We start from the raw sequence: 15,485 nt of genomic DNA on the forward strand, positions 1-15,485 counted from the left end.
AGTTTCTTTCTTCTGAGATTAATCCTCTGGAAAGATAGAAGCTTAAATTTTTCTCCTCATTGGGTACTTGTCAAAATCCTTAATGTTCCATTGAAATTATCCTTTTCTCTGTAGAACACTGCCTGACAGAACATATTCACACAGTAAATGTATTTATTGAATGCAGACTCTGGGGTCTATTCTGGCCTTGGGTAGGCAGAATTCTGTTTCAACATGATGCACATATAACACATACCAGAGTTATTGACTTTGTTTGTAATTGGGTTTTCATCTACATGTTGACTTTCAAGATCTCTAATTCTCAACAACCTGATAGATACATTTTTGCTTCTTTCCCAGCAAAATGGGATTTGGTCAAGTGTTCATGGCTAGCTATTGAATTTTTCCATCATCTTATCATATAGCATATTCTGTTGTTTCATAAATTGCTTTGAGCTGGTTAAATCAAATTAGATGCAAATATCATAATCCAATTTTATGTATAACAATTTACTATTTTGAGAGCCAATATTTTTGGAGACACTCTCAAGGTTTAGAAAAACACATTGCATCATTTCATGTTTGTTTAATCAGCTCCTCAGTAGAACTGTCTAATTGCTCACATAAATTTTTCCACTGGGATTTGGATATCAGAGTGTGTGTTCCTGGGATTTGATGTGAGCTCAGAAAGTTAATTTCAAAGCCTCAAAGCAAAATATAAAAGGTCTTGCATTATCTAAGGGAACCATAGCCTTCCTAAGGGAGGCACAACTTTCTTCTTCTACCAGCACAGGCCTACCCAAATGGATTATAATAAATTTGGCAATGGTCAATTTTTAATCTTTAAGTCACACAGTTAATTTTTCCAGTAAAAATTGAACTGATACTGACAACAGTGTAGTAAGAAGGTGAGTGAAAAAGATAATGACCTGGTAAGTGTTCTTACCTTAACCCTAGGATATAAGAGCTTGATGAGGTTTTAGGTGCTGATCTTCTTATAGTCACTTACTTTACACATAGGAAACTGATGTTTTGAGAAAAAATTCCTGGGATAACACAGCTTTCAAATCATCAAGGTATTTTCAACAAAAACAATAGAGTAACAACTAAAAAGAAAAAGCATGTTTAATATGTGATATTCCTAAAACAATGCTCAGGATTATTGGAGGGGATTTAAAGAAGAAAGGAGACATCAAAGCTATCACAGGGAGTAGAGAAATAAATTTTATTATACATTTTAAAATATTAGATTTAACATGTAGGATGTAGTTTGGGATGTGGACCAAAAAGAATTTGCTATTGTTCAGACCAAAATCCTACCTCACTTAGTAAGCTGAAGTGAGAAAGTGGAAACCAGTGCAGATGCCTGGAAGGAAACATTGAAATGAATGAAGGAAAATAAGTAAAAGTAGATACAGGGCAACATTTTTGAGGATGAAATTGACTTCAGTGTTGCTATGTGCTGACAGTTTATGAGAGAAATATTAATAATAGTAAAGATTAATAGCAATAATTAATATCTTAATTGACATAAGTAGTCAGAACTCAGTGGTGCAAAGTTGAAGATATTAACTCAGAGAGGAGGGACACAATTTTCCCAGAAAAGGAAAGGAGGGAGAGAGCAAATTACTGATGAATTCAAGTGCTATACAATGATAATATGAGAAAGTTGAGGATAAACTTATTTGGTATTCTATATTTTCTCCACAAAATAGAAATTATTTTCTGGTAGTGAGAAAAAGGTCATAGAATGAGACTTAAAAAGAAATATGAAGGTTTGCAATAGTTATTAAATGAGGGAAACAAATGTGTATAATATGAAATGTTAACAATTATATATAAATATACATAATATAAATCATATATATATACACACACATATATGTGACTTAAAGTGGTGAATTTTATATAATTATAAAATGAACATGTGTCAAAGATTTTACTTAATTCATTGGTTTAAAAGATAATTCAAAGAATTATAGATCAGGCATTCTACAAATAAATACAAGACTGGCTTTTCGCACAGTGGGGGAGGGAAATCAATTGTCTACACTGGACAAACTGTGCATGTCTATAGTCAACTATCACTTGAGTTGCTATCAATTATCTACAACTTACAGATTTGTAAACTAGAGCAAAGACAAAGAAAGGCAGAGATAACTCAGAGAGGTAGATAGAAAAGACTTTTCAACATCTTTCACGATTTTTCACTATAGACAACATAGAAACATTCCTGGATATCATTATCATATTGCCTGGATTGAATTTAATGGATTTGTAAGCATGGGGGTTTCTCTAGCTATATTCCATAGCTCAGATTCCAGATAAAATAAAATGCCTGAATTGACAGAATTGCTAGGTTGCCAACTTAGAACAGAGAAATCACAAGATGCTGAGGATATGGAGGCTGGAGAAGAGACTTTAACACATAATTGATAAGAAAGGGACTGTTGTTCTCCTATTATAGATCATGAAACTGAAACTCAGTGATTAATTGGCCTGTCTAAGGTTTCACAACATTAGGTGACAGAGCTAGGAATCAGCCACTTTTATAACTAATTCAGAACTTCTTTCTGTTAACAGTTGATTTCAAACAACTCTAAGGAGTTCCTTTGTTCTTTAGAAGCGAATGCAGGTCTCAAGGTGAGAAATATCTTTACCTATAAAAGGCTTCACCTCAAACAATAATGCTTTATCTGTGGTGGAAATAAAAACAACACAAATAAAAACAGAGGCTATTTATTCAGAGTTTGCTATGTAATAAAGTGGTTAACTTCTATTACTTGACATTGGTGGAAGATGAGGGAGTTGAAGAAAATAAAAGAGGGAAGCCCAGATTTAGAGTTCAACAACTGATTTGATGGTGGTGCCATTTAATGTGGAAAATAGCCTTAATTTTATTAACCGATGTCACACCAATAAACTTAATGGCAAAAAGAGAAGTGAAATGTATCAATTTAATAAAAAAGAAAATCTATGCATTATACTACATTAACTGTAGAAATGCCTAGGAGTTACCATGATGCTCAAGTAGATTTAAAATTACTCTTCTATTTATTTTGACCATTTTCTTTTCTATTTTTCATCAGTGTTGAACTTATTATTTCTATTGCCATCGTTACTCTGCCTCAAGTTCAGGAGTTCAGGAGCACTGCAGAGAATGGAGTTGGAGAATGGCACTGTGATGTCTGAGTTCTTTCTCTTGGGATTTAGTGACCGTCCGGAACTTCAGAATGTTCTTTTCGCTGTGTTTTTTTCCATCTACTCTGTTACCCTGATCGGGAACCTTGGGATGGTTTTGTTAATCACAACCAGTTCCCACTTGCACACCCCTATGTACTTTTTCCTCTGCATGCTGTCCTTCATAGATGCATGCTACTCTTCTGTCATTGCCCCCAAATTACTTGTGGACTTGGTTTCCAACAAGAAGACCATTTCTTACCATGGCTGTGTTGCACAGTTATATTTTTTCTGCTCTTTGGTTGACACAGAATCTTTCCTCTTGGCTGCCATGGCTTATGACCGGTATATAGCAATCTGCAACCCACTGCTGTATACTGTTATTATGTCTAAGAGGATTTGCTGTCAGCTTGCTATTGGAGCATTTTTGGGGGGCACCATGAGCTCAGTTATTCACACCACTAATACTTTCCACCTGTCTTTCTGCTCTAAAGAAATTAACCACTTTTTTTGTGATATCTCCCCGCTCTTTTCTTTGTCCTGCACTGACACTTACAAGCATGACATTGTCCTGGTAGTCTTTGCTAGTTTGGTGGAAGCTATCTGTCTTCTCACGGTTCTTCTCTCTTATGTCTGCATCATAGCAGCTATTCTTAAAACAGGTTCTGCCGAGGGAAGAAGAAAAGGCTTCTCCACTTGTGCTTCCCACCTGACTGTGGTCACTATTTACCATGGGACCCTCATTTTCATTTATTTGCGTCCCAGCACTGATCATTCACTGGATATTGACAAAGTGACCTCTGTGTTCTATACATTGATTATACCCATGTTGAACCCCTTAATCTACAGTTTAAGGAACAAGGATGTAAAAAATGCCTGTAGGAAGGTGATTAGCTCAACATTTCTTTCTCTTTAAGAAAGGATGAAAAAGGGCCTGACAAGTTTTCAACAATGTCTATATTTTACATTTGGTTCTGAACTATTGGAAGTTAGTTTAATATGGATGTTCCCCAAATCTGTGGGTAACGAAGCCTCAACCACAGAATAGAGCATGATGCTATGGACAATAGCATTCTTTCTTTCAGTGCCAGGAGTTGAGTGACAGAGAGGAAGTTAATTGGCTAAGGTCATAGAGCTGACAAGTAAATGATATAATACTTGAACTCAGATATGAACTCATGTCAGTTTTACTTCAAAGTCTAGTTGTTATACCTTCTCCCATCATTATCATTTTCTTGCAATTCTATATAATAAAGAGATAATATGCCAATTGACCATCACACTCTCACATAAGGTGGCTGCCCCATGTGGGCACAAGATGGCCACCTCCATGTGGGCACAAGATGACTGGCAGGGGTGGGAAGTTGTGGGTGATCAGGCCAGCAGGGGAGGGCATTTAGGGGCAACCAGGCCAGCAGGTGAGGGCAGTTAGGGGCGACCAGGCCAGCAGAGGAGGACAGTTGGGGGGGACCTGGCCTGCAGGGGAGGGCAGTTAGGGGGGACCAGGCCAGTAGGAGAGGGCAGTTAAGGGGGACCAGGTTGGCAGGGGAGGGCAGTTGGGGGGACCAGGCCTGCAGGGGAGGGCAGTTAAGGGTGACTGGGCCAGCAGGCAAGGGCAGTTGGGGGTGATTGGGCCAGCAGGCGAGGGCAGTTGGGGGTGATTGGGCCAGCAGGCGAGGGCAGTTGGGGGTGATTGGGCTGGCAGGCTAGCAGTTAGGCTGGCCAGGGAGTGGTTAGGGGCAATCAGGCAGGCAGGCAGGCAAGTGGGTGGGAGCCAGCAGTCCCAGGTTGTGAGAAGGATGTCCAACTGCCAGATTAGGCCCGATCCCTGTCTGGCAGTCGGACATCCCCCAAGGGGTCTCAGATTGGAGAGGGTGAAGGCTGGGCTGAGGGACACCCCCCCCCCCCACCACACAAATTTTGTGCACAGAGCCTCTAGTTAATATAATTTAAAAAACAAACCCCAAAAAACCTGGTATCCTAACAACCTGTAAAGGCTATTAGAATCTTCAGAAAATATTTAAAAGACATATTTGAAATATTTTTATCTTAAATTTCTGTTCAAACAGTAATGCAAGACTAGTAACTTGCTGAAAACTGCATATTTTTAATGTGTTGTTCTATTCTCACGATGTTTGAAGTACATAATAGCTCATGTTACACAATACAGGAATATATAAAATTATGGGAGAGGATTTAAATAAAACACCTGTGTAACCCATTATTTCATGTTTATTTTTTGACACCACCTAAATTAAAATGAATACTCTTGAGAATCTGAAACTGTGTTGTTTTTCATAACTGGATACAATCTTAATTGATCACAGTGCAAACAATATATGCAATGAACTTAGTTTTTAGGATAGATTGTAGGATTACCTAATATTCATCTACTCATCAATACTTTGTTTAAAATATAGTTACTGTTTATTTCACAGATACACAGAGAGTAAATATAAATAGGTACAAATGGAATATCAATCCAAATACTATCTTGTTATTTGTTTTTATTTCACTGAACCATTATTAAGTTAATAAATCTATCTTTTAATTTAAACTCTATCAGTTGGGCATTTTAGCTTTCTATATTCATTTTAACTAGTGTAATGCTATGAACACAAGGGAAATGAAGTCCTCTTTTCCATTGGCCTTTGGAAAGGCTCAGTCCTTTATCCTCCAACTTCCATTTATGCAGTTTCTGTCCAGTTGTCAATAGCATCATGTCTGTTCTCTTGAGTGAGGCAAGAAGGGAAATCCACAGGCTGACATGAAGACTGTGAGGTGTAATAAAAATCTAGAGCTGCTGATCTGGGGTTTGTCTATTGACTTAACTGGGCCAGAATGATGAGAAATAGAAGATCCAAGAATATTTTTACATCAAATAATTTTCCCTAGATTCTTATCACAGCTAACACCAAAAGACAAGAAGTTCAGATAGATTTCATCTAAGATGAAGATCATAGAATAACATTGAACAAGAGAATTCTTTTTTGCATCATATTTCAGCCTACACAATAATATTAACTAAGCATTTTGAAAACTGTCCTGGAACTGGGCATTACTAATAGCAAAGGAGAAATGATGGTGGACAAAGTAGGCAAGGGTTGTGCCTTTATGGAACTTTGAATATAGGAGATTTCTGATTTATTTTTATTTATTTACTTACTATTTTTATCCCTTTAAGTGTTAGGATAGAATATTTATAGGGTGATGTACCTAGTACATGGGGAGGAGACAAACCTTCCTATGTACTAAACCTAATTTAACCCATTTAACCTCCCTTTTGACTGAGCAAGTTTATTAACCCCATATATATAAATAATCTTCAGGAGGATATGTTGAATTGACAAGAGAAGTAGTTGCTATTTGCATGAAGTCTCTCTTGGACATACTCATGAACAGAGAATGTAAGTATGAAAAGACTCTCTTTGCAAAAGAGTGAAGTGAACCTATAATTACTTGCCCTGAGTTGGGAGAAAAAGCTAAAACCAGTAATTAATGCACCTTACTTGCATTTCAGGCACAAAGGTAAGAAATGGGAAACCCCCAGAAGTTTGTATTGGAGACTACAGAAACCTATGCCACAGTACTTAAAGCTTAGTACTCTGATTCTTTCAATAAATCCTTTTGAGTAAACATACTTTCACCCAGAGCATAACTTAGTGCCAAGTGCTTTTTTCAAGGCACCTTTCACATCCTTATTCCTTAAACTGTAGATTAGTGGGTTTAACATGGGGATAACAACTGTGTAGAAAACAGAAGCCATTTTGTCCGTGTCCATGGAGTAACTCGTGCTGGGTCGGAAATACATGAACAAGAGTGTACCAAAAAATATCGCCACAGCGGTTAGGTGGGAGGCACAAGTAGAGAAGGCTTTGTGCCTGCCCTCGGCTGAGTTCATTCTAAGGATGGTGGTTATGATGTAGCTGTAGGAGAGGAGGACAGTGACGATGCTGGATCCCACAACACAGCCAATGAAAGTGAACATCACTATCTCATTGATGGTTGTATCTGAGGAGGACAGAGCTAGTAAGGGTGGGATATCACAGAAAAAGTGATTGATGATGTTGGAATTGCAGAATGATAATCGGAATGTGAAACAGGTATGGATGGCCGAATCCACCAAGCCCGTGATGTAGGCAATAGTCACGAGCTGGGTACAGATGCTTCTGGACATGGCCGTTGTATAAAGAAGTGGGTTACAGATGGCCACGTAACGGTCATATGCCATGACAGCCAACATGAGACATTCCACATCTGCAAAAGCACCAAAAAAGTACATCTGAATGGCACATAAATTATATGGAATATTTTTTTGCTCAGATAAAAAATCAACTAACATCTTGGGAGAGATAGTGGAGGAGTAGCAGACATCACAGAAAGACAGGTTGCTCAGGAAATAATACATGGGCGTGTGGAGGCTGGGGTTCCTGTTGATCAGCAGGATCATCCCTAGATTGGCGATCACGGTGATGCCATAAACCAGCAGGAAGAGCACAAAGAGCCCCCGCTGCACATCCTGTCTGCCAGAAAGTCCTAGGAGTATGAAGTCAGCAAACACAGTGCAGTTCTCAGCAGCCATCACTCAGGCCTGGAAACCCCTTTGTGTTAAAGAAGGAAGTGGAAGTGGGGTTCACATCATATTACTATTTTTCTGTAATTAGAAAAAGAGATGAGCATTTTGCTAAGTATGCTTTGGGTAAAATGACTCTCCTTGATATATATCCAAGTAAGTATAAATTGATAAAGTGATTATGCCAATAATACTGCCTACAATCGTCTAGCACTGTCTACAGCAGCGGTTCTCAACCTGTGGGTCGCGACCCCTTTGGCGGTCGAATGACCCTTTCACAGGGGTCGCCTAAGACCATCCTGCATATCAGATATTTACATTATGATTCATAACAGTAGCAACATTACAGTTATGAAGTAGCAACGAAAATAATTTTATGGTTGGGCCACAACATGAGGAACTGTATTTAAAGGGCCGGAAAGTTGAGAACCACTTGTTTAGAGTTTGCAGTGCACTTTCATTCAAAATCGATCATGTTATTTTCACACCAACCTATGCAGAACTTATGATAATTTTTACTACTTCTATCTTATATTAAGAAATTGATGTCCTCAATGTTCTGTTCTATGATGTCCTCATAGTTCTAAATGATGTCCTCATAGATCTCAATGATGTCCTCATAGTTCTAAAAATCATTTGGTCCAGATAACCCACATATTCTGACAATATTGTTTTTCTTTTTAGTGTTGCAGAACTATTCTATCCTGTAATAGAGAAGTGCAATTAATGAGAGGTTCAGGTAATGAATATATTTCTTTTTTATTTCTTCATTAATCCAATTGTGAAATAGGCAGAGTGATTATAGGTTCCTAGATATAACGTTCACCTAATACCCCATCAACTCCTCAGTTTCTAAGCAGCCTTAACAAACAAGGGATAGCAATGGTCTCTGATCCAGGACCCAGTGGAGCAGTGAGGGTGATGCTTGCTGGAGTAGTTTTGGAGGGTCCCTGATGCTAGCGCTAACCATGTCTCTTCTGACAGCAGCTGTTGCTCAGGGGAAATGATTGAAAGTTTTTGCGATACTATTCACACATATGACTGAAAGGAAACAAAGAGAGTACGGACTACTGTGTAAGCCCTTCAACTCTAACCTGCTAGAATTCACATGATCTATTCACCAACAGGTCAGATCTGTAAGACATATTTAAAAATACTCACTGGTGCACAGTCCCATTACCCCTGAAAGATTCATGTCTAAACTATACCCCCATCCCACGTCCCTTGAAATTGTAATATTGCTTTATTGTTTTCATTGATCCCTATTTAACATGAACATCTCCAAGTTCTCCTTCAGTGGTGTTGGTGGTCTTTGAGAGGCCAATGGAATTCTTCGTCCCACTGTTATATTTTACCCAATCAATTGCTGTATAATAATATCATCTTTGACCTCATTTCTGTGGGAATATAAAGAAAGTAGAGTAGATGAAAGACAAAATAAGAATATATACATAATAATCCAGTGACTAATGTTCAGCCTTCCAAAACCTTAGCCTAAACTTCTCTAGACAGATCAGCAAAAAGTATTTTATGCCCAGCTGAAGTGGCTCAGGGGTTGAGCATTGACCCATGCACCAAGGAGTCAGGGATTGATACCTGGTCGGGACACATGCCCGGGTTGCGGGTTCCATCCCTGGTGGGGACATGCAGGAGGCAGACAATCAATGAATGTCTCTCATCATTGATGTTTCTATCTCTCCCTCTCTCTGAAACAGTGGTTCTCAATCTTCTGGCCCTTTAAATACAGTTCCTCATGTTGTGACCCAACCATAAAATTATTTTCATTGCTACTTCATAACTGTAATGTTACTACTGTTATGAATCATAATGTAAATATCTGATATGCAGGGTGGTCTTAGGCGACCACTGTGAAAGGGACGTTTGACCACCAAAGGGGTTGCGACAAACAGGTTGAGAACCGCTGCTCTGAAATCAATAAAAAATATATTAAAAATGTTTCCCATGTAAAAATGAATATATTTTATAAAATATACAAAAGGAAAGAATACAACAAAAATAATAAACATGATCTACCACCTCCCCAACCCATGCTTACATTTTATTGTATTTATAGCTAAGTACATGTATTTAAGTTAAATAAATGAAAAAAAATCTGTATGGACATGGCTTTGCTGGTATCACTGGTGCCCCTTAACATAATACTAAGTGAACAACTGTCTAGTTATAAAGTCTTTCTTCCAGAAAATGGTTATCTGATCCTGAGAGATGGCCATTGTCATATAAGTGCATGACAGTGCTACCAAGGAAAACAGGTTTAGTCAAGGCTCCCTGTGGCATGAAAGGAAGGCACTGCATGTTGTTATAAATATATCTATACTATAAGCAAAGTAGTGTTTTAGGAAAATAAAAAATAATTATTTAATTAAAATATTCTCTGAATGTAGTATGCCTTGCCAATTTCACAAACTTATCTCAAAACTACAAATAAGCTACTAAAGTTTTAAAATTCATACTGAAATCCTGCCATTTTTTACCATCTGATAGTCCATAATCCTTATTTTTATAAAACCTTATAAAGTTATATATACAGGGTACCCCCCAAAATGTATACATACTTTAACAGCTGATAGCTGGATTGATGTTTCTTTCTTTCTTTTCAGATTTAACCCATTGGAATCAACAAAGATTCACAGTGTGTGTATACATTTTTGAGACACTGAATATGTGAATATAAACATCTTTTGAAATTTTATACTTATTTAAAATTTTTTTTATAAGCAAGTGAATTTTCAGGATGGAAACATCCTTGCACTAAATACTGAACTAAAATTTTCAGAGGTAGTCTTGGAGCTTTAACACTAATGATATCCAATATGATAGAAATTTTATATATTTTCTCTAAAGAAAAAAAACTTGATTTTATCACTGACAATGCTTCTGTATGTTAGCAAATGAAAAAAATTATTTTTATTTTATAATTATATTTTAGTTTATGTTTATTGTTGACACTGTTACAGATGTCTCCATCCCCCATCCCTTTGGCCACCTAAATGAAACTTTTTATGCTACCGTTTTGGTGTATGGCATCTTAGTGTTTACTGAAACCTGAAACACGTTTTGCAGATCTAGTCGATCACTCACCTTCACTGGTTGCATGACTGAGGCCAAGAGGACAAATCCCTTTTCAAAAGAAAGAAATATGATAAAAAAGAAGTGAAAACAAAATAAAGTGTGAAAATTGACATATGTTTTTATTTTAAGCTGCCTTTCCCATTTAAATGAAAAGAAACCTACCTGAAATGAGCAAGTCTTTCTGTCCTTATCTCTGATACTCCAACAATAGGCAGATTGCATTTTATTTCTACCTCATGACTGTTGGGACAAATCTCTAAAGCCTCTGCCTCCACTCCTCTGTGTTGTGAGAATATGATTAATTAGATTCTGCCTCTGTGTTTTCCCCTGTGAATGCTGCAACAACTTTAGCAAAGGCTCAAAGTTTTAATCCTTCACTCCTTTGAGTAAATTGGTCAGTGTCAGACATTTAACAGACTTTATTTGAATGCTGTGCTTCATGCTACCATGGGTCTACACTCTCCTCCAGTGAAACCAGATGTCTGATGAACTTAGATTTTGATCTGCTTTGCATTGTTTATCCTGTTTCCTCTACTTCTGAAACACCTCCTTCACTTCTCACTTAGAAATACAGTCGTCTCACATATTGCTATTTTCATTAGTTATTGTCAGATTCCTTCCCACAAGTACACATCAACTGCCCTCATTGAAAGGATTTTTTTTTTTGACTTGTGTAAGGGTAGGAAACTTTTTCCTTCTTCTCTTCTGTTTTCTTTGACTGGCCTAATAGGAAATTGGCATCACACAAATTAACAGGAGAAAGACAAATTGAATTTTGCATGGAGAGGGGACCCATATCAAATGTTAGACTCAAAGAGGTGAACAAAGGACGCAGTTTATATACCATGTAGACAGAAAAACAATAAATTTGTGAAAAATTCAAGACAAGACAAAGGAGACTTTAGGGTTGGGATAGTGAAGAAGTTACAAGTTTTGTTTATATAACCTTCTCAGCTCTAAATTCCCTATCTCTGGTGATAAGAAAGCAAATAGAAATTGTTGCAAGTTGAATACTAATGAGAATACTACTTTGCTTTTTTAAGTTTTAAATATATACTTTTAGTAATAAATTTCCCTTACAACTTAAACTTTATAAATTGGGTATTTTAGTTTTTTCTATAATTTTAACTAATATAATGCTATGGACACTTCAAGGGAGACTGGCGTCCTTTCCTCCAGTGACATTAGAGAATGTCCTGTTCCTTTTACCCCCAACCTTTATTTATGCAGCTTCTATAGAGTTGTCAATAGGACCATATCTGTTCATCAGAATGAGGGAAAGAGGGGAAATCCACAGGCTGATGTGAAAACTATGACATATTTCTTTATGTTGTACAACCTGCCAGCCGTGGGGGATTATTTTTGCATTGTCCCTTTATTGAGTAATACTTTATTTTGAGTTTGAATCATTTATAAAATGTATAATACTCATTACATTAGCTATACATCTTGAATATTACTAGAGTTAATTTAATTGCCAGAGATCTGTAAAGGCAAAATTTGTTTAAACAATAAGAAAGATAAGATGTGTAAGGCATATAGAGTTTGTGCGCTCCAATAGTTCAGGAAATTTTATGTTTCTTCTTGTTTTCCTTGTGTGTTGCTTTGTAGTTAGTTATTCCTAGCTTCTAACGGTTGAATAATCTCAGGCAAAATTCAGTGAAATCAATATATTTTTAATTTTGTAAAACTGATCTTATTGACTAGTTTTAATGACTTTTCACAGTGTATTGCTCTTGCGTGTGTGATGATCCCAATACTAAAACACCAGATGTACTCCTGTGGGAGATGCTACGGCAAATCTCAAACCACCTAAGTAATTGCTAGCAACGTACCAGCAGATAAACGTAAGAAAATGCTATATGTATAGTACTTGAGAGCTTTACCACCATTCTCTGCCTCCCTGGTATGTATTTGGAGGAGGCGGGGTCATTCTTGGTCACCTTCTTCTGATTCCCTTCCATACTTATTTTCCCCGCAGGCACTCCCTCCCCAGGGATGTCCGTTTCCTCAGGCTGCACTCCACTGAGGCAGGATCCAAACTTTACCTTTGGAACCATGGAAGCCCCTCCAGACAGGCAGTCTAACTCCCAGTCCCCATTAAATGCATAACATGGGTAGCAATATATTGCTGAAAATTGGGTGATGTAAATTTATTCTCAAAGGATTTATGTTCTAATAGAACAGCTTTCTTTAACTATGGGGTGTGGGTGAAGATTTACAAAATAATTTAAGATATCAGACACAAACAATTGTGAAAAATATTTCTTTGTTGCATGGCTTTCTTTATATCACTGTTGCCTCCAAACATAATAGTGCATAGATAACTATCTACTTATCATCTCCTTCTTCCAGAAAATGGTTGTCTGTTCTTGAGGCAATGACCATCATCATATAAGTTCAGTACATGACAATATTACCAAGGAAAATGAGGTTTAATGATGCAGCAAACAGGAAAAGTAGGGGCTGCTGGTTGCTAAATATGACTCTGTCCTATAAGCAAGTCAGTATTTTAGTAAATATAGGCTAATCACTTAATAAAATGTTCTATGAAAGTTGTATGCTTTATTAATTTCACAATTAGCCTATGTCTTGAAAGTGTATTATCTTGATTTAAAAATTAATAATGAAATCCTGCCGTTGTCAATAATCTGATAGTAAATGGGATTTGTTATCCTGAAATCTTTAAAGTTTTTTATTTATATATCTACATGTATATATTAGATAAACATTTGATGTCTTCTATATATATAAAGGCCTTAGCGACCATTATGACTAGATGGCTGGACAACTGGCTGGTAGCTATGACGCGCACTGACCACCAGGGGGCAGATGCTCAATGCAGGAGCTGCCCCTTGTGGTCAGTGCACTTCCACAGCCAACCTCCTGCAGACCCTTCCCCCAGGCCAGCAGGCCCTGATCAGTCTCCAATCCTCAGCCAGGCCGAGAGACCCCACCCATGCACAAATTTGTGCACCGACCCTCTAGTATACATATATTTATCTATTAAGTAAAGTAAGTGAAAACAGAAATGAAAACATCCCTGCCACAAAAACCTTAGAAAACATTTAACAACATTTCAGAGACAGCCTGTGAGCCTAACACAAATAGATGTCCAATAGGATGGGTAGTTTTGTATGTTTTCCCTAAGAAAACAGAATTGATTTCATCACTGACAATAATTTTTCATAGAAACTAATAAATGAAAATTATAATGATACAGTTTGGGTGTACATCATGTTTAGTGTTTTCTGCCACATGAAATACTCCTTATAGAACTATTCTATCACTCTTCCTCATTGGCTTGCCACAGCACTTATAATCCATATGTGTGGCTGAACTCTGCATAGGACACATTTCTTGAAAGCAAACAAGACATGATAAAAAAAGAAAGTGAAAACAACAGACTTTGTGCAAATTGTCACATTATTGTAATTTAAGTTTTTTAAATTAAAATAAAAGGTAAAATAAATGTTCCTGAGATACATGTAATTCTGTCTTTTTGAAAATATACATTTTTATTGATTTCAAAGAGGAAGAGAGAGGGAGAAAGAGATTAAAAACATCAATGATGAGAGAAAATCATTGATCAGCTGTTTTCTGCATGCCTCCTACAGGGATTGAGCCTGCAACTTAGGTATGTGCCCTGACTAGGAATCAAACAGTGACCTCCTGGTTTATAGTTTGATGTTCAACCACTGAGCAACACCAGCCAGACTACAATTCTGTCTTTTTTCTGGACACATTATGTATGTGTGTATCTGTTGATAGATGAAAATTTGATTGTGGATGGTGTTCACATTTTTTTCTAAATGTATATTTCAGTATGTGATCCATATGGACTTGGATTTATACATAATGGTATGTATAGTGTATCTCTTATTATTTGAAAAAACAGGAGCAAATATTAAATTAATGTATACAATGATATTTCTTGCACAGAGATAAAAACATTTACTTATGAAATTTGATTACAATGTAAATAAGTGAAATATTTAATTTCCTTATACTAATGACAAAGGAGTTCTGACAAATTCACACAGGTCTAACAGGAAATATTATTGTCCATTAGATTAAATAGGTTATTTATCTGAGTAAGCAGATATCAAATGATTCCTTTACAAATTACTCAATACTTAATTACTCAGTTTTGTTAACAAAGCATGGAACAGATGGACAGATATCAGGAGGAAAGGGGGGTTAGGCTGGGAGATTAACCAAAGAACTTATATGCATATTTGCATAGCCCATGGACACAGATAATATGGTGAAGGCCAGGGGTGGGGCGGGAGCCAGGTGGAGGGGGGCAAAGAGGGAAAATGGGGGACATCTGTAATGCTCTCAACAATAATAATAAAAAAGAACGAAATTGAGCCTTCTGCTACAACATAGTTGGACCTTAAGGGCATTATGTTAATTGAAATAAGTTAGAGAAAGACTACTACCATATAATATTATATATATTTGGAATTGAAAAACAGAATAAATGAACCAAAAATATGAACTCTAGATATAGAAAAAAATTGGAGGATTGAACATTACCTCAGATGGGAATGGGAGTGGGAAAAATGAGTGATCCAGGTCAAAAGTACAAATTTCTAGTTTTAAAATAAACTAGTGGCCTGGTGCACAAAATTCATGTATGGCTGCACAAAATTCA

General features: G+C 36.9%; 3 protein-coding genes across 3 annotated transcripts in view; 2 read left to right on the top strand and 1 right to left on the bottom strand.

Moving 5' to 3' along the window:
* The window catches only part of LOC308524758 (olfactory receptor 4A5-like), a gene marked incomplete at both ends in the record, with an annotated part of 363,276 nt that overhangs the window by 219,440 nt on the left and 128,351 nt on the right, over positions 1-15,485 (top strand). The gene's annotated exons all lie outside the window — the stretch shown is intronic.
* LOC308525223 (olfactory receptor 5I1-like) lies at positions 3,140-4,075 on the top strand (the record flags this gene model as incomplete). Its single annotated transcript, XM_081100012.1, has 1 exon — positions 3,140-4,075. The coding sequence occupies one exon, from the start codon at positions 3,140-3,142 to the stop codon at positions 4,073-4,075; it is 936 nt and encodes a 311-aa protein (XP_080956138.1).
* On the bottom strand, positions 6,803-7,741 carry LOC308525211 (olfactory receptor 5W2-like; the record flags this gene model as incomplete). Its single annotated transcript, XM_081099998.1, has 1 exon — positions 6,803-7,741. One exon carries the CDS (start codon positions 7,739-7,741, stop codon positions 6,803-6,805), a length of 939 nt encoding a protein of 312 aa, XP_080956124.1.

This window comes from Myotis nattereri (assembly GCF_964212035.1).
Source record: "Myotis nattereri genome assembly, chromosome: 9".
Taxonomy (NCBI): domain Eukaryota; kingdom Metazoa; phylum Chordata; class Mammalia; order Chiroptera; family Vespertilionidae; genus Myotis; species Myotis nattereri.